Source organism: Vespula vulgaris, chromosome 19, assembly GCF_905475345.1.
Source record: "Vespula vulgaris chromosome 19, iyVesVulg1.1, whole genome shotgun sequence".
Classification (NCBI taxonomy): domain Eukaryota; kingdom Metazoa; phylum Arthropoda; class Insecta; order Hymenoptera; family Vespidae; genus Vespula; species Vespula vulgaris.
In genome coordinates this window covers 1,455,001-1,475,000 of record NC_066604.1, presented here as the reverse complement: position 1 = coordinate 1,475,000, position 20,000 = coordinate 1,455,001, and the positions used below count along the sequence as shown (strand labels likewise).

The 20,000-nt window shown below is 28.0% G+C and overlaps 1 protein-coding gene across 27 annotated transcripts in view; it reads left to right on the top strand.

Annotated features, from left to right (window-relative positions):
* Nucleotides 1–20,000, top strand: part of LOC127070722 (sodium/potassium-transporting ATPase subunit alpha) — a 94,712-nt gene that overhangs the window by 73,319 nt on the left and 1,393 nt on the right. For 5 of the 27 annotated variants that reach the window (XM_051009032.1, XM_051009030.1, XM_051009057.1 and 2 more), the window contains 5 exons: nucleotides 6,731–6,905; nucleotides 7,006–7,238; nucleotides 8,228–12,161; nucleotides 13,899–16,350; nucleotides 16,919–20,000. The exon at nucleotides 16,919–20,000 is cut by the window's right edge and continues 1,393 nt beyond it. In XM_051009032.1, the coding sequence (XP_050864989.1) occupies nucleotides 6,731–6,905; nucleotides 7,006–7,238; nucleotides 8,228–8,348 (529 nt within the window). In that variant the 3' untranslated portion in view covers nucleotides 8,349–12,161; nucleotides 13,899–16,350; nucleotides 16,919–20,000. Of the gene's footprint in view, nucleotides 1–3,252; nucleotides 3,348–6,730; nucleotides 6,906–7,005; nucleotides 7,239–8,227; nucleotides 12,162–13,898 lie in introns of those variants that run through there. The other 22 variants (XM_051009031.1, XM_051009042.1, XM_051009039.1 and 19 more) reach the window with 22 other exon arrangements.

Sequence of the window (20,000 nt, the reverse complement as noted above, 5' to 3'; positions counted from 1 at the left end):
CTTCTACTTCTACTATTACTACTTCTTCTTTTTCTTCTTTTACCACTACTATACGTATATATTCATATATATATACATATATATAAATTGAACGAACTAAAAGTTTCTAGACGATATTAGAAATCAATTTGCTCTATTTCGAGACGTTCTTTTCTTTTTCTTTTTACTCTAATTTTAGTTTTTCCAGATAATCGATATCACTGGAATGCGAGTTCAACTGCAAAGCCTAATAAAAGTCACGAAAGTCACGAAAAATGAGTTATTGATATTTCATGAATAATCTAGTAACTTTTGGACGATCCTGTATATATATATGCATAGTATAGTATATCCTTCAGATCATGGAACGAGCTATACGATCTTTCTTACGTAATATATATATATATTATATATATATATATATATATATATATATATATATTTGGTAATATTTTGGTAGTATGAAATTACGTGGATGTAACGGCATTGCTAATGAAAAATAACGAAAGGATTAGAAATTTCAAACGGAATAATAAGAAACAAGATTACTCTTTAGAATTAGAGAGAAAAGAAAAAAAGAAAAAAAAAGAGAAATTGGTGGGTTGTTGTTGATCGTTAACTAGAGCCGTTTCATCGACGTTATTTCCGATTAGAGAGCTAGTCTAGTTGAATTTCTGATCGAGTTTACATGTGTATATTTATATACTATATATTTATTGTGTATATAGAGAGTGATACTTTTATATATATATATATACGTATATGTGTATATATACATGTATATACATATATATATTTATATTTATTCTTACGATATTCAGTAATTATATTTACCCTTGTGTCATCACAACTGCAAGCCAGCATTTCTTATAGTTTACAATTTTTTACTATCGTTACTATTTTTATCTATTGTCACAGTTGCTGCAGTTCACAGTTGCTACCTCTATATTACTATTACCACCACTTACTATTACCTATTTATTACTACTACTACTACTATTACTATTACTATTACCACCACTACTACTACTACTACTACTACTACTTACTACTACTGCAACTTACTACCACTTACTATTACTACTGTTTTTTATTGCCACATCACTGCAAGGCACCTTTATACATTTGGGCGTCATGAATTCTTGCAGTTTTTTATTCTTTACAGTACATATATATACATATATGTATATATATATATATCTATCTCATGTTTTATTCTGTAATGCGCTGCCTTCGCCGCTGCCTTCTACCACCTCTGCGACTGGCAACTTTCTAATGGGTGCTGAACGGCCGAGAAAACGAAAAATTTTACTAAAAGCAAATGAAAAGAGAAAAAAAAAGTAACAAAACGAAACAAAAATTTTAATATTTCTATCTTTCTTGGTTCTTTTTTTCTTTTTTTTTTTTTTTCTTTTTTCTCTCTATTTTTTTTTTCTTTCTTCTCGAGGAAGAAAATTGAATAATTAATCACGAAAGTGAAGAAACTTATGGGTTCACGCCAGTTCTCTTTTTTTTTTCTTTTAACATGCAGAACGTATACTAACAGAGAACGGGGATGAAAAAATTATTGAAAAAAATATAATACATCCTTAACACTCTCACGCATCATCGTAGAACACGAAGAAAATGATTTTTATGTCTTCTCTCTCTCTTTCTCTCTCTCTCTCGATTTATCGTGGGTTCATTGATTCCTTTTTTTTTATTTTTATTCTTATTCTTATCCCTATCCTTACTCTTATTTTTATTCCTATTCTCATTCTTATTTCTATTCTTATTTTTATTTTTTATCTTCTTTTTTATCTTTTTCTCTCTCTCTCTCCCTCTCTTTCTCTCTCGACATCGTGTGTTCATTGATTTTTTTTTATCTTTATTCTTATCCTTATTTTTATTTTTAGTTTTAGTCTTAGTCTTATTTTTTATCCTCCTCTCTCTCCCCTCCCTCTCTCACTTTGTTTCAAAACAAGTTCTACTTCTTTGTTCGTCGTAAAGTTGCGTGAGGGAGTTATATGCCGTTTTAAAAAAATTACTAACGAAATATTCAAGCTTTAATTATTTTTGTATCTGAAAGTGCACGAAAGAGAAGGGAACGTTAAAATCGACGTTTTTGGATGTGATTTTTTAAAAACAAAACAAAACAAAAAAAGAACGAAAGAAGTAAAAGAAAGGAAAAAGAAAAGAGAGGGAGATCGAATCGTCCAAGTGGGAAAATGTTCGTCCTTGTTTTTATTATTTTTTTTTTATTTTTCGTTTTTTCTCTCTCTCTCTCTCTCTCTTTCGTCAAAACTCAGTCGGAAAAATTTTTGAGAATGATTGATCGATCATACCCTTTTTACGATGAAATTGTTAATTTTTGTTTTCTCTTTATCTTTTTTTTTTTTAATCTTTCTGTTCTCTTTTTTATATTTCTTTCTTTTTTTTTTTTTTTTACATACAGTAAGCACGATGCACGATGCCAAAGGTTAAAGATCGTTTAACACATCGTTAAAATATTGTGAAAAGCAAATATCTCTTAAAATAGACGAAAATTATTTATTACATTATTAAATGAAATATTCTATATTCTATATATATATATATATATATATATATATATATATATATATGTCAAATATTGTACATTAAATTTAAATTCTATATCCTCGTTCGATGTGTTAAACGAATTTTTGCTTCTCTTATCTTTTCTTTTCCATTTTCTAATATCTATTTTCTCCGTTTCTCTTTTACTTTTTTTTTATTTTTAACCAGGATGGTTGATTAATTAACGATGAAAGCAAAATAAGAAAAGAATGAAAAAAAAAAGAAAAGAAAAAGAAAAAAAGAAAACAGAATAAAGAAAATGAAACTTAAACGAATGATAATAAAAGTTCGATAGGCTCGATTAAAATTTTCCGGTTTTTTTTTTTGGCGAAGCTTTCTTTTTTTTTTCTTTTTCTTCTTTTCTATCATATCTATCTACTCTCTAATGATCTAATTTTTTAACGTGACTTTTCTTGATATCTGTTTCTATCTCTTTCGCTCGCACTGTGTACATATATATATATATATATACACACATAAAAAAAAATTATATATATATATATACACACACACATAATTGTTACATATCACGATATATTTAGGACATATTATATAATTATATATAACAAAGAAATATATATATATATAGAGTTATGTTGTTATTATACGTAAAATGTAACATTTTGTTTCTTTTGTAAAACTTTTAAACCACGGATGGTTCACTGGTAAAATTTTCTAATGATTGGTGGATGGCAGGTGCCGGCCATCTCGCTAGCCTACGAGGCACCGGAGTCGGACATTATGAAACGGCAGCCGCGTGATCCTTACAGAGACAATCTTGTCAACCGAAGGTGGGTCTCCCAACTACCCACCACAGAACGAAACCTAGAGAAACTCTATGCACTCATCCAAAACAAAAGAGAACAAAAAAAAACAAAACAAAACAAAAAGAGAAAAAAATAACACCGTTGCGACAGATTAACAAAAATACGAAAAAAAAAAAATTAGAAAGAAAAGAATCATTAGAAACAAATTCAAAAAAAAAAAAAGAGAGAGAAGAAACAAACGCTAAACATATCTCACTCTCGCTACATCGCTCTTTCTCTTTTCCGTCACACGTTTCCATTCATCTCTTTTTTTTTTCTTTTTTTTTTTTTTCTTCTCAGACGCATCAAATTATTCGACCTCATTTTCAAACATCATTTCAAATTCATTTTTTTTTTTTCTCTTTAATCTTCTATTTTATTTTCCTTTTTTTTTTTCTTCCTCTTCTATCCTACACTAACGTGGCCAAACGTGATAAAATTAATTAAAAATTGATATCGTTTTTTAATATGTTCATTTAATGTGTACACGTACGTATTTATCTATACACATATATACTTTGCACTGATAATGTATATATTTTACGAATTTTCTTTCGTGAAGATTACATTACTTAATTAATTAATTAATTATTTAATCATTAATTGTTTGTCTATGGATCGATGAAAACGTGTAAATAATATATTCGAATTGACGTTTGGTCGTTCTACATTTTTTCAACATCTCCATAATACACACATGTATGTATATATTATTTTATATATAAATATATATATACATACATACATACATACATATATAAAATCATTAACCATCATTCAATTCTTACACGATGATAGCAAAGAGCGTCTACCGATTTATTCTTTAAAATTAATAAAATACAACGATTAAACGAGGAATAAATGGATCGTAATTATTTTCGAAGAAAAAAAAAGAAAATAATTATTCATTACGAATTTTCTTTTTTTCTTTCTTTCTATCCTTCTTTTTTCGATCTATAAAACTTTTAATTTGATGTCAATCGTTACAATTATCTTATAAAAGATTTCGGTAGATACTCTGCACGATCACGACTCTTAATCATTTTCTTTCTCTTTTTTTTTTCCACCCCCACTTTCTATCCGTCTAATTTAACTATCTATTTCACTCTCTTTCTCTCTCACTCTCTCTCTCTCTCTCTCTCTGTTTCTATGTCTTGCTGTGTTTATTTTTTTTTATAAATTTAGTCGTTAAATTAGCACGGCAAATTCTTGTTTTTTTCTCTCTCTCTCTCTTTCTCATATAGAATTGGCATGATGTTTGGAATGCCGAATGCTTTTTGTTAGAAAGAAATTTAGAATTTTAGAACGTCGCTGCGACACGGCAAACGTTTAAATGCGGAAATGATTATTGTTCTTCTATTTTTTTTTTCTTTTTTTCAATTTTTTCTTTGTTCTTTTAATTTTTTTACTTCCTATCTTTCTTTTTTTCTCCGCATAAAGCTTGCGACGCACCATTAAGTGTTTTATTACGTCAACACTTTATACGGCACCTATATAACTGTGCACGTTATTGCCGAAGTAAAACAAGTATTATTATTAAACAATTAACAATTTGTTAGAAAACGATGAGGCTAAATATTACGAGTCACTTTTGAAAACGAAAAATTATATAATGCACGGCCTCTCGCAACGATAACGAAGAGGGGGAGGTGAAAGAATAAACAAAATAAATAAATAGATAAATAAATAAATAAATAAAAAAGAAAAGAAAATGGAATAAACTCAAATTGAGTACTCGGTATTAAAATGTTATTGTTCTTGGACATTGATATTATTCAACTCGATTGGTCGTTAACGATCAAAAAAAGAAAAAAAAAGAAAGAAAAGGAAGAAAAAGAAATAAGGATAAAAAAATCACGATCAATTATTGCAAACATGAGATAATGAAAAAGAAAAAAGATATTATTCCATTGAAATGTTTTTCTCGCGATAAAATGATTGATAAAAAAAAGAACATTCAATGATTAATTACGGAATAATAATTAATCGATGAATCGAAGTCTATGATTAGATTGATTAGGTTAAAAAATTGATCAATTATTTTTCGACGTATAATTTTTCATCGAGTTAGACGTGACTCAATCATTGACTCGTTTTTTTTTTTTTTTCTTAATTCGTAAAGTCTCGTACATTGACATGATTATATTTTAATTATCATACCTATTGACATAACTGCATCATTGAATAATAATTTTCTTTTCATTTTCAACTTTCTCTAATTCCTTCGAAAACAATGTTTAAAGATTCCAATCTAGGATAATTATCCGTTGTAAATTTCTTCATCTTCGCTATTTCTTTTTCTATCTTCCATATCTTAATATTTCAATTATCTTCAAATCGAACAATTTCATTCATTATAAAATCAATTTAATTTTATCTATATAATAATTATTTCTTTATTTATATTGCAAACGAACAATCCCGATCGTATCTTTCAGCTCGAAACTTGAATGATAAATAAAAAAAAAACAGAGAGAACATAATTAAATAAATAAATAAATAAATAAATAAATAAATAAATAAGAAGAAAAAAAAATGTGAGATTATCCAGCATGACTATCTTTCGCTTTGATTTTAATGCAAACTGCAATGAAAAAATTGTCCCGCGATTTTGCATAAGCTCTTTTTGCATGAGCCTATCTGTGTATGTATGTATGTGTGTCTACTATTTCACCTATTACTACAACTACTACTACTATACTATACTATACTATACTATACTATACTATACTATACTATACTATACTATACTATACTACTACTACTACTACTATTATTACTGTTACGTATATGCTTGTACATGAACGTGTACGTGTGGCATGCTTCGCAATGATAATTACGATATGACAATGATGATGTTGTTGTTATTGATGATAACGATGATGATGATGATGATGATGATAATGACGATTTATCGGTGAGAAGAAACGCCGATTATTTACCGTCTACCATCATAACAATCGGTAAGTGAGCTGCATTTCGTCTTTCGACGAACATTACGGCTTCTTTACGTAATACTAACACCACCATAGAGATAGACTACTAGAGCTAGAGAGTAAATAAAAACTTAGGCGTTCTCTTAGTGGCATATTTATTACGTATTACACACGAACGGCTTCGAAGAATCATCGAAGAATCCTCTATTCAATTCCATTAAAAGAAAAAAAATATATATATAAAAAAAAGTCAGATTCTTTTAATTTTTTATATTTTCTTTTTTTAATCGTCCCAAAATTCATTCCTTGAGAAAGATACATTCGAAAGTTGGATCCTTCGATGTTCATCGTACAAAACGGCAAACCTTCAAAATTGTTCTTCCGTTTGTTAGAATGAAAATATTTCTAATATATCGTTTTCTAAAAATGTAGGCTTATCTCGATGGCGTACGGACAGATCGGCATGATCCAAGCTGCTGCTGGTTTCTTCGTTTACTTCGTCATCATGGCTGAAAATGGTTTCCTACCGCTTCATCTCTTTGGTATCAGAAAGCAATGGGACTCAAAGGCGATCAATGATCTCAGAGATAGTTATGGCCAGGAATGGGTAAATTAATGATTAACGATTCTTTTTGCTTCCTTTACCATCTTTCGATATATCAACGATATATATTTTTTTTCTTTTCTTTTTTTATTCGCAAAAATAGACTTATAGGGACAGAAAGACGTTGGAATTCACCTGTCATACGGCATTCTTCGTGTCGATCGTAATTGTACAATGGGCTGATCTGATAGTCTGTAAGACGCGCCGTAATTCGATCATCCATCAGGGAATGAGAAACTGGGCGCTTAACTTTGGTCTCATCTTTGAGACTGCACTAGCTGCGTTCCTAAGCTACACACCTGGTATGGACAAGGGTCTTCGCATGTTCCCGCTTAAGTGAGTATTATATATAAATTATTATATAAATGTTATGTAATATAAGTATTATATAAATTATTTATCTTCGTCTAATTACGATTAACTGGCCGAAGATTAACATTCTTCCAGTTTTCTTTTTTCTTATATCATTTTTTATATATTTTCTTTATATGTTCTTTTTTTATATATATATATTTTTTTTTGGTTTGTATATTTTCTTTTATCTTTTGAGGGGGAATATGAAATTTTATCATCGATTATATTATAAATGTAAATATCGTAGAGATAAATGATTTGATTTATTGAATCATTGTAATGCTTGCGACTCTTAAATTAAATCTAGTTCGTTAGCAATATTCAATCGTTAATATTATTTTCTTCTTATTCTTTTTTTTCATTTCTCTTGATTATAGTATTTTATAATATAATTATTTTCGCAGGAATCAATTTCGTATACGTGTCTATCTTTTTGTTTAGAAATATGAAAAAGCGATGTAACAATCATATTATATTATTTATATAATGTCTGAGATGTGGGAATTCTGATTAGAAAAAAAGAAAAGTATATAACTTAATACAAACCAACAAATAAGAAAATAGATTTAGAAAACAAAATACAATATATATATATATATATATTAACATGTTACCGTAAAAATGGCGTCTATAGAGTGCAAAGATTTTAATACACACGCACACACAAACATGAACCATTTATTTTAAGAATAATATAAGAGTCGACTTTTTTCAAGAAATAAAATATCACATAATTTATGATTAATTTAGTACAAACATTTTATTTATAACAAGTTAATATTTAACATCATAAAAAATGCCAATGCTTCCTTCAATTAAAAATTGGCCAGTCAAAGAAATTTGCGTACTTGATTGATTAATTAACTTTTAATTTTCTCTGAGCAACAACAAATAGACTTGTGAAATAAACCATCCATACACACACGCATACATATATATTTGAATTAATCCATATCTTAAATTTTAATTAGATTCGTCTGGTGGCTACCAGCCCTGCCGTTCATGTTCGCCATCTTCATCTACGACGAAACGAGACGATTTTATCTCCGCCGAAATCCTGGTGGCTGGCTAGAACAAGAAACTTACTATTAGAGAGACACGGAGGAGAACTTCACACACGCAGAGCGCGCGAGCAAAAGAAAGAGAGAAAGAAAGAGAGAAAGAAAGAGAGAGAGAGAGAGAGAGAGAAAGAAAGAGAGTGAGAGAGAGAAAGAAAGAGAGTGAGAGAATGAGAGAAAGAGAGAAAGAGAGAGAGAGAACGAAAGAGAGTGAAAGCGAGAGAGAGAATGAGAGAGAGTGAGATGACGCATACCCACGCAGAAAATACACCCAAATAAAAAAAAAAAAATAATAAAATAAATAAAGTAATTCACTCACGTTTTAAGGTACACACAACCACATATACATACAGATAGACAAAGAGAGAATCACACACACACACACACACACACACACACACACACATACACACACGTATACAGAGTATATACACCGTAAACGGGGCGTGCTAATTGGGTCTATCCGTACTGTAGCGATGGATAAAACGAAAAAGAAGAATGAAGATAGAAGAAAAAGAAGATAAGAAGAAGAAGAAGAAGAAGAAGATGCAAAGGAGACAGAGGAGAAGAATGAGGAGAAGGAAGAAAGGGCCTAAAGTGATACGAACGCACGTAACATTCAAATATGAACTATTTATTTCAAGGAGAACTCAAACGCACGACGCGCACGGACGATGAAAGGGATTATATAAAATGATCGATCATCATGTCTAAACTGGAGATTAGAAATAACTCAATAGATTCGATCAGCACGCCCTCGTAAAAGGAGGAGCAACAGGAGGAGGAAGAAAAAGTGATAAAAGTGGAGGAGAGCAAACGATAGTCGGATAATATTATTATAATATGAAAAGGAGATATAAATGGAAGAATAAATGTCGTTCGATCGAAACTATAATCGCATATGTTGAAAATCCAAGACGATATATAATATATATGTGTGTGTGTATATATATATATATATACACATATATATGTATTGATACGTATATATATGTATAAATATATATGTATATGTATCAATCAATCTCTTTATCGATTTTACTTATCGAAGAGGATAAAGTAGTACGACGTTTAAATTGGCACGCCCTGGATTAATACGTGTTAAGGATGAAGGTTATGATAAATCAACAGAAAAAGAAATATATATATATGTGTGTATGTATACATGTGTATATATGTGTATATGTCATACGTATATATATATGTGTAAAAAAATGATATGGAAAGAAGAGAGAGAGAGAGAGAGAGAGAGAGAGAGAGAGAAGGGTGTAATAAGCACGTTTGCAGTATTCATTATTAAATATAAATAACGTCGTACGGTTTGAATCTCAATCAGTGTAGTTATCAAGATCCAGACTCGCATCGTTTAGATTCTAAGTAGTCTTCGTTCTAAGAACGTTATCTACAAAACAGGAAGAGGAAGGAGAAAGGTGTAACAGGTAATATGATGTTGAAATGAGATATGGATTGTAAAAATATATTGGAGGACAAAAAATTGTTTTATTATCGCGTTTACGGACGAATGAGGAGGATAAACAACAGAGAGAAAAAGATAAAGGAAGAGAGAGAGAAATAATTAATATATTAAATTATTTGCCAGAGCAGGAGGATAAATAATTATAATAATGGGACGCATAAAACTCTAAAGATAGAGATAAAGCGTTTATTATTATAAAATTTCGAAAGGGAAAACCGAATACAGAAAGAGAGAATAAATCAAGAAATGAATAAATAGATACATAAATAAATAAAAAAAACAAAAAAAAATAAAAAAAATACATAAATAAAAGTTGACGTCGCTAAATTCAACTCTTCTATTTCAAAATGGAAGAGAAACAAAGATATTTGATTAATTGGATATTAAAAATGCAAAAGAAAAGGAAGAGATGGACTCGGGACAAATGATTTATGTATATTATATATACATATTTATTTATGTATGTATGTATGTATCTATGTATATACGTTGTATATACGTACGTATGTATGTATGTATGTATGTATCTATGTATATATATTTACGTATATGAAAATGTTCTCGAATGAAACGAATAAATAAATGAATTATGAGTGCTCGCATATGGCGATAAGTAGAGCAAAACATATATTTATCGGTTATATGCGGGAATGCATTAACATACAGAGAAGGAAAAAGAAAGAGAGAGAGAAATAATTAATATATTAAATTATTTGCCAGAGCAGGAGGATAAATAATATAATAATGGGACTCATAAAACTCTAAAGATAAAGATAAAGCGTTATTATTGTAACATTTCAAAAGGGAAAACCGAATACAGAAAGAGAGAATAAATCAAGAAATGAATAAACAGATAAATAAAAAAATAAAAAATAAAAAAAAATAAAAAGAATAAAAGTTCATGTCACTAAATTCAACTCTTCGATTTCAAAATGAAAGAGAAACAAAGATATTTGATTAATTGGACGTTGAAAATGCAAAAAAAAAGGAAGAGATGGACTCGAGACAAATGATTTATGTATATTATATATACATATTTATTTATGTATGTATGTATGTATCTATGTATGTACGTGTGTGTATACGTATGTATGTATGTATGTATGTATGTATGTATGTATATATATTTACGTATATGAAAATGTTCTCGAATGAAACGACGCATATGGCGATAGGTAGAGCAAAAAATATATTTGTCGGTTATATGCGAGAATGCATTAACATACAGAGAAGGAAAAAGAAAGAGAGAGAGAAATAATTAATATATTAAATTATTTGCCAGAGCAGGAGGATAAATAATATAATAATGGGACACATAAAACTCTAAAGATAAAGATAAAGCGTTATTATTGTAACATTTCAAAAGGGAAAACCGAATACAGAAAGAGAGAATAAATCAAGAAATGAATAAACAGATAAATAAAAAAATAAAAACATAAAAAAAAAATAAAAAGAATAAAAGTTCATGTCACTAAATTCAACTCTTCGATCTCAAAATGGAAAAGAAACAAAGATATTTGATTAATTGAACATTGAAAATGCAAAAAAAAAAGGAAGAAATGGAATCGGGACAAATGATTTATGTATATTATATATACATATTTATTTATGTATGTATGTATGTATCTATGTATATACGTTGTATATACGTACGTATGTATGTATGTATGTATGTATCTATGTATATATATTTACGTATATGAAAATGTTCTCGAATGAAACGAATAAATAAATGAATTATGAGTGCTCGCATATGGCGATAAGTAGAGCAAAACATATATTTATCGGTTATATGCGGGAATGCATTAACATACAGAGAATAAAAAAGAAAGAGAGAGAGAAATAATTAATATATTAAATTATTTGCCAGAGCAGGAGGATATATAATATAATAATGGGATGCATAAAACTCTAAAGATAAAGATAAAGCGTTATTATTGTATCATTTCAAAAGGGAAAACCGAATACAGAAAGAGAGAATAAATAAAGAAATGAATAAATAGATAAATAAATAAATAAAAAAATAAAAAAAAATAAAAAAAGAATAAAATAAATAAAAAAAAATAAAAAAAAAATAAAAAAATAAAATAAAAGTTGACGTCACTGAATTCAACTCTTCGATCTCGAAATGGAAAAGAAACAAAGACATTTGATTAATTGGTCGTTGAAAATGCAAAAAAACAGGAAGAGATGGACTCGGGACAAATGATTTATGTATATTATATATACATATTTATTTATGTATGTATGTATGTATCTATGTATATACGTTGTATATACGTACGTATGTATGTATGTATGTATGTATCTATGTATATATATTTACGTATATGAAAATGTTCTCGAATGAAACGACGCATATGGCGATAGGTAGAGCAAAAAATATATTTCTCGGTTATATGCGAGAATGCATTAACATACAGAAAAGGAAAAAGAAAGAGAAAAAGAAATAATTAATATATTAAATTATTTACCAGAGCAGGAGGATATATAATATAATAATGGGACGCATAAAACTCAAGAGATAGAGATAAAGTGTAATTATTATAAAATTTCAAAAGGGAAAACCGAATACACAAAGAGAATAAATAAAGAAATGAAGAAATAGATAAATAAATAAATAAAAACATAAAAAAAAAATAAAAAGAATAAAAGTTCACGTCACTAAATTCAACTCTTCGATCTCAAAATGGAAAAGAAACAAAGATATTTGATTAATTGAACATTGAAAATGCAAAAAAAAAAGGAAGAAATGGAATCGGGACAAATGATTTATGTATATTATATATACATATTTATTTATGTATGTATGTATGTATCTATGTATATACGTTGTATATACGTACGTATGTATGTATGTATGTATGTATCTATGTATATATATTTACGTATATGAAAATGTTCTCGAATGAAACGAATAAATAAATGAATTATGAGTGCTCGCATATGGCGATAAGTAGAGCAAAACATATATTTATCGGTTATATGCGGGAATGCATTAACATACAGAGAAGGAAAAAGAAAGAGAGAGAGAAATAATTAATATATTAAATTATTTGCCAGAGCAGGAGGATAAATAATATAATAATGGGACTCATAAAACTCTAAAGATAAACATAAAGCGTTATTATTGTAACATTTCAAAAGGGAAAACCGAATACAGAAAGAGAGAATGAATAAAGAAATGAAGAAATAGATAAATAAATAAATAAAAAAATAAAAAAAAATAAAAAAATAAAAAAAATAAAAAAAATAAAATAAAAGTTGACGTCACTAAATTCAACTGTTCAAACTCAAAATGGAAGAGAAACAAAGATATTTGATTAATCGGACATTAAAAATGCGAAAAAAAAAAGGAAGAAATGGACTCGGGACAAATGATTTATGTATATTATATATACCTATTTATGTATGTATGTATGTATGTATCTATGTATGTACGTGTGTGTATACGTATGTATGTATGTATGTATGTATGTATGTATGTATATATATTTATGTATATGAAAATGTCTTCGAATTAAGCAATGCATACGACCATAAGTAGAGCAAAAAATATATTTCTCGGTTATATGCGAGAATGCATTAACATACAGAGAAAGAAAAAGAAAGAGAAAAAGAAATAATTAATATATTAAATTATTTGCCAGAGCAGGAGGATATGTAATATAATAATGGGACGCATAAAGCTCTAAAGATAAAGATAAAGCGTTATTATTGTAACATTTCAAAAGGGAAAACCGAATACAGAAAGAGAGAATAAATCAAGAAATGAATAAACAGATAAATAAAAAAATAAAAACATAAAAAAAAAATAAAAAGAATAAAAGTTCATGTCACTAAATTCAACTCTTCGATCTCAAAATGGAAAAGAAACAAAGATATTTGATTAATTGAACATTGAAAATGCAAAAAAAAAAGGAAGAAATGGAATCGGGACAAATGATTTATGTATATTATATATACATATTTATTTATGTATGTATGTATGTATCTATGTATATACGTTGTATATACGTACGTATGTATGTATGTATGTATGTATCTATGTATATATATTTACGTATATGAAAATGTTCTCGAATGAAAGGACGCATATAGCGATAGGTAGAGCAAAAAATATATTTGTCGGTTATATGCGAGAATGCATTAACATACAGAGAAGGAAAAAGAAAGAGAGAGAGAAATAATTAATATATTAAATTATTTACCAGAGCATTAGGATAAATAATTATAATAATTGGACGCATAAAACTCCAGAGATAGAGATAAAGAGTAATTATTATAAAATTTCAAAAGCGGAAACCGAATACAGAAAGAGAAAATAAATCAAGAAATGAATAAACAGATAAATAAATAAATAGAAAAATAAAAAATAAAAAAAAATAAAAAGAATAAAAGTTCACGTCACTAAATTCAACTCTTCGATCTCGAAATGGAAAAGAAACAAAGACATTTGATTAATTGGTCGTTGAAAATGCAAAAAAACAGGAAGAGATGGACTCGGGACAAATGATTTATGTATATTATATATACATATTTATTTATGTATGTATGTATGTATCTATGTATATACGTTGTATATACGTACGTATGTATGTATGTATGTATGTATCTATGTATATATATTTACGTATATGAAAATGTTCTCGAATGAAACGACGCATATGGCGATAGGTAGAGCAAAAAATATATTTGTCGGTTATATGCGAGAATGCATTAACATACAGAGAAGGAAAAAGAAAGAGAGAGAGAAATAATTAATATATTAAATTATTTGCCAGAGCAGGAGGATATATAATATAATAAGGGGCTCATAAAACTCTAAAGATAAAGATAAAGCGTTATTATTGTATCATTTCAAAAGGGAAAACCGAATACAGAAAGAGAGAATAAATCAAGAAATGAATAAAGAGATAAATAAATAAATAAAAAAATAAAAAAAAAATAAAAAAAAAGTAAAAAAATAAAAAAAAAATTAAAAAAATAAAATAAAAGTTGACGTCACTAAATTCAACTGTTCAAGCTCCCAATGGAAGAGAAGCAAAGGTATTTGATTAATTGGACATTAAAAATGCAAACAAAAGAAACAGATGGAATCGGGACAAATGATTTATGTATATTATATATACATATTTATTTATGTATGTATGTATGTATCTATGTATATACGTTGTATATACGTACGTATGTATGTATGTATGTATGTATCTATGTATATATATTTACGTATATGAAAATGTTCTCGAATGAAACGACGCATATGGCGATAGGTAGAGCAAAAAATATATTTGTCGGTTATATGCGAGAATGCATTAACATACAGAGAAGGAAAAAGAAAGAGAGAGAGAAATAATTATTATATTAAATTATTTGCCAGAGCAGGAGGATATATAATATAATAAGGGGCTCATAAAACTCTAAAGATAAAGATAAAGCGTTATTATTGTAACATTTCAAAAGGGAAAACCGAATACAGAAAGAGAGAATAAATCAAGAAATGAATAAAGAGATAAATAAATAAATAAAGAAATGAATAAAGAGATAAATAAATAAATAAAAAAATAAAAAAAAATAAAGAAAAATAAAAAAAATTAAAAAAAATTAAAAAAATAAAATAAAAGTTGACGTCACTAAATTCAACTGTTCAAGCTCCCAATGGAAGAGAAGCAAAGGTATTTGATTAATTGGACATTAAAAATGCAAAAAAAAGAAACAGATGGAATCGGGACAAATGATTTATGTATATTATATATACCTATTTATGTATGTATGTATGTATGTATCTATGTATGTACGTGTGTGTATACGTATGTATGTATGTATGTATGTATGTATGTATGTATATATATTTACGTATATGAAAATGTTCTCGAATGAAACGACGCATATGGCGATAGGTAGAGCAAAAAATATATTTGTCGGTTATATGCGAGAATGCATTAACATACAGAGAAGGAAAAAGAAAGAGAGAGAGAAATAATTATTATATTAAATTATTTGCCAGAGCAGGAGGATATATAATATAATAAGGGGCTCATAAAACTCTAAAGATAAAGATAAAGCGTTATTATTGTATCATTTCAAAAGGGAAAACCGAATACAGAAAGAGAGAATAAATCAAGAAATGAATAAAGAGATAAATAAATAAATAAAAAAATAAAAAAAAATAAAAAAAAATAAAAAAAAATAAAAAAAAATAAAAAAAATTTAAAAAAATTAAAAAAATAAAATAAAAGTTGACGTCACTAAATTCAACTGTTCAAGCTCCCAATGGAAGAGAAGCAAAGGTATTTGATTAATTGGACATTAAAAATGCAAAAAAAAGAAACAGATGGAATCGGGACAAATGATTTATGTATATTATATATACCTATTTATGTATGTATGTATGTTTGTATCTATGTATGTACGTGTGTGTATACGTATGTATGTATGTATGTATGTATGTATGTATGTATGTATGTATGTATGTATGTATGTATGTATGTATGTATGTATGTATATATATTTACGTATATGAAAATGTTCTCGAATGAAACGACGCATATGGCGATAGGTAGAGCAAAACATATATTTATCGGTTATATGCGGGAATGCATTAACATACAGAGAAGGAAAAAGAAAGAGAAAAAGAAATAATTAATATATTAAATTATTTGCCAGAGCAGGAGGATAAATAATATAATAATGGGACACATAAAACTCTAAAGATAAGGATAAAGCGTTATTATTGTAACATTTCAAAAGGGAAAACCGAATACAGAAAGAGAGAATAAATAAAGAAATGAATAAACAGATAAATAAATAAATAAAAAAATAAAAAATAAAAAAAAGAAAAAGAATAAAAGTTCACGTCACTAAATTCAACTCTTCGATTTCAAAATGAAAGAGAAACAAAGATATTTGATTAATTGGATATTAAAAATGCAAAAGAAAAGGAAGAGATGGAATCGGGACAAATGATTTATGTATATTATATATACATATTTATGTATGTATGTATCTATGTATCTATGTATATACGTTGTATATACGTACGTATGTATGTATGTATGTATGTATGTATGTATATATATTTACGTATATGAAAATGTTCTCGATTGAAACGACGCATATGGCGATAGGTAGAGCAAAAAATATATTTGTCGCTTCTATGCGAGAATGCATTAACATACAGAGAAGGAAAAAGAAAGAGAAAAAGAAATAATTAATATATTAAATTATTTGCCAGAGCAGGAGGATAAATAATATAATAATGGGACACATAAAACTCTAAAGATAAGGATAAAGCGTTATTATTGTAACATTTCAAAAGGGAAAACCGAATACAGAAAGAGAGAATAAATCAAGAAATGAATAAACAGATAAATAAAAAAATAAAAACATAAAAAAAAAATAAAAAGAATAAAAGTTCATGTCACTAAATTCAACTCTTCGATCTCAAAATGGAAAAGAAACAAAGATATTTGATTAATTGAACATTGAAAATGCAAAAAAAAAAGGAAGAAATGGAATCGGGACAAATGATTTATGTATATTATATATACATATTTATTTATGTATGTATGTATGTATCTATGTATATACGTTGTATATACGTACGTATGTATGTATGTATGTATGTATCTATGTATATATATTTACGTATATGAAAATGTTCTCGAATGAAACGACGCATATGGCGATAGGTAGAGCAAAAAATATATTTGTCGCTTATATGCGAGAATGCATTAACATACAGAGAATGAAAAAGAAAGAGAGAGAGAAATAATTAATATATTAAATTATTTGTCAGAGCAGGAGGATAAATAATATAATAATTGGACGCATAAAACTCCAGAGATAGAGATAAAGAGTAATTATTATAAAATTTCAAAAGCGGAAACCGAATACAGAAAGAGAAAATAAATCAAGAAATGAATAAACAGATAAATAAATAAATAGAAAAATAAAAAATAAAAAAAAATAAAAAGAATAAAAGTTCACGTCACTAAATTCAACTCTTCGATCTCGAAATGGAAAAGAAACAAAGACATTTGATTAATTGGTCGTTGAAAATGCAAAAAAACAGGAAGAGATGGACTCGGGACAAATGATTTATGTATATTATATATACATATTTATTTATGTATGTATGTATGTATCTATGTATATACGTTGTATATACGTACGTATGTATGTATGTATGTATGTATCTATGTATATATATTTACGTATATGAAAATGTTCTCGAATGAAACGACGCATATGGCGATAAGTAGAGCAAAAAATATATTCGTCGGTTATATGCGAGAATGCATTAACATACAGAGAAGGAAAAGGAAAGAGAAAAAGAGAATTAGAAACGAGAGAGAACAAGAAAGAAGCCCACGAACGAACGAACAAACTAACAAATGAACAACCAAGGAAGCAAGCAACCAACCAAACAAACAAACAAACAAACAAACAAACACATACACATTCTTACTTAGGTGAAACTAAAAGTAAACGAACAAAAAAGAAAAAAGAAAAAAAAAAGAATAAAAAATTAAAAAAAAAAGGTATAAACTCATTCTCTTAGTTTTTTCATAGGTTTAAAAACGCCAGCGGGACAGCTCGCTATAAATCATTGACCCCCGAACGCAGAACGCCCTGTTCCTCGAACCCGCGGTCGATCGTTTAATTGCGTGAATGCGGAATGATTGGACGCGTGTGTACTTTATCCGCTTGCGTGTGTGCGTGCGTACGTGCGTACGTGCGTACGTGCGTGTCAAAACAAAAAGATGACGTTGAAGAAGAAGTAGAAGAAAAAAGAAGAAGAAAAAGAAAAAGAAAGAAAAGATGGAGATAAGTGAATAAAAAAAAAAAAAATACAATTGCAACAACAAACCACAGATAACAACAAACGATTACAACAACAAGAACAATGTCAAAAAAAAGAAAGAAAAAAGAAATAAAAGGATTGTAATAATTGTAATAATAATAATAATAATTAATAATAATAATAATAATTAATAATAATAATAATTAATAATGATAATAATAAAAATGAAAAAAATGAAAAAAATTGAAAGAAACAAGAAATTAACAACGCAACGTCGAAACAACGCCCCTTCTTAGAACGAAGGTGACTTAAAAATACCTGCCACGCGACTTTTTTGGGCCGGGACGTAGCCGAGACACGTGAGAGACTATAATAATCGAAAATCGCGTCGAAGGAGCTTTCTCTTCCGGATCTTTCGTTTGAAATGAATTTATAAGCTGGAAATCTAAAGGAGAAGAAAAATGAGAGTGAAGAAAAATAGTAAAAAGAAAAAAACAAATATATATATATATATATATATATATTATGTATGCATGTATGTATGTATAAAAGTATTAACGAAAAGAAATAGAAGGAGAGAAAGAAAGAAAACAAAGGATAAGAAACGAAGATAAGGAAGAAAGAAAAAAAAATAAAAGAACTGGACGTGTCCTCCCTCTGGCCCTGTGAACACTGACGAAACGTCGTAATTCGTTATTATCATTGTCATTACACGCACAGATTATAAGATAACATTAATACGTATATATACATGCTAGACACACAACACGTTGTATGTATATATGTATGTATATATATTATATGTATATGTATATATATATATACATGTATAGTATATACACACTATTCCAAAGATAAAAAAAAGAAAATGAGAAGAAACAAATAGAGAAGAAGAGAAAGAAATAGAAAGAGAAGAAGATAAAGACAAAATTCTGATATGATTCCCTTTCATCTTCCGTGAGTGTCGTGCTTCGAGATTATCGTACGGATCAAAAACGAGACGAAAAAGAGAAAAAGGACAGAAAGAAGGAGAGGAGATATCTACAAAGAAAGAAAAAAAAAAAGAAGAGAGAGAAGAAAAACAAGAAAAAGACAAAACCAAAACGACTAAATGAGTGTTGTAAAAGGAGAAAAAATAATGAAGAAAAACGAGAGAGAGAAAAAAGAAAAAGAAAAAAACACACACACAGAACAGAAAAAAAAGATATATAAATCGACTACTAGTGTCGAGACGCTTCTGTCCGCCGTCCAAAAGAAGGAAAAGAAATTCCGATCGAGAATAATGGTAACGGAGCTCGTTCGTCCGGTTCGAAATTGAAACAACGATGATCATGACGATTGAGGGATGTATTAATGATTATGCTAATTATTGTATTCGGTGGAACGAGCTCTCGCACAATAAT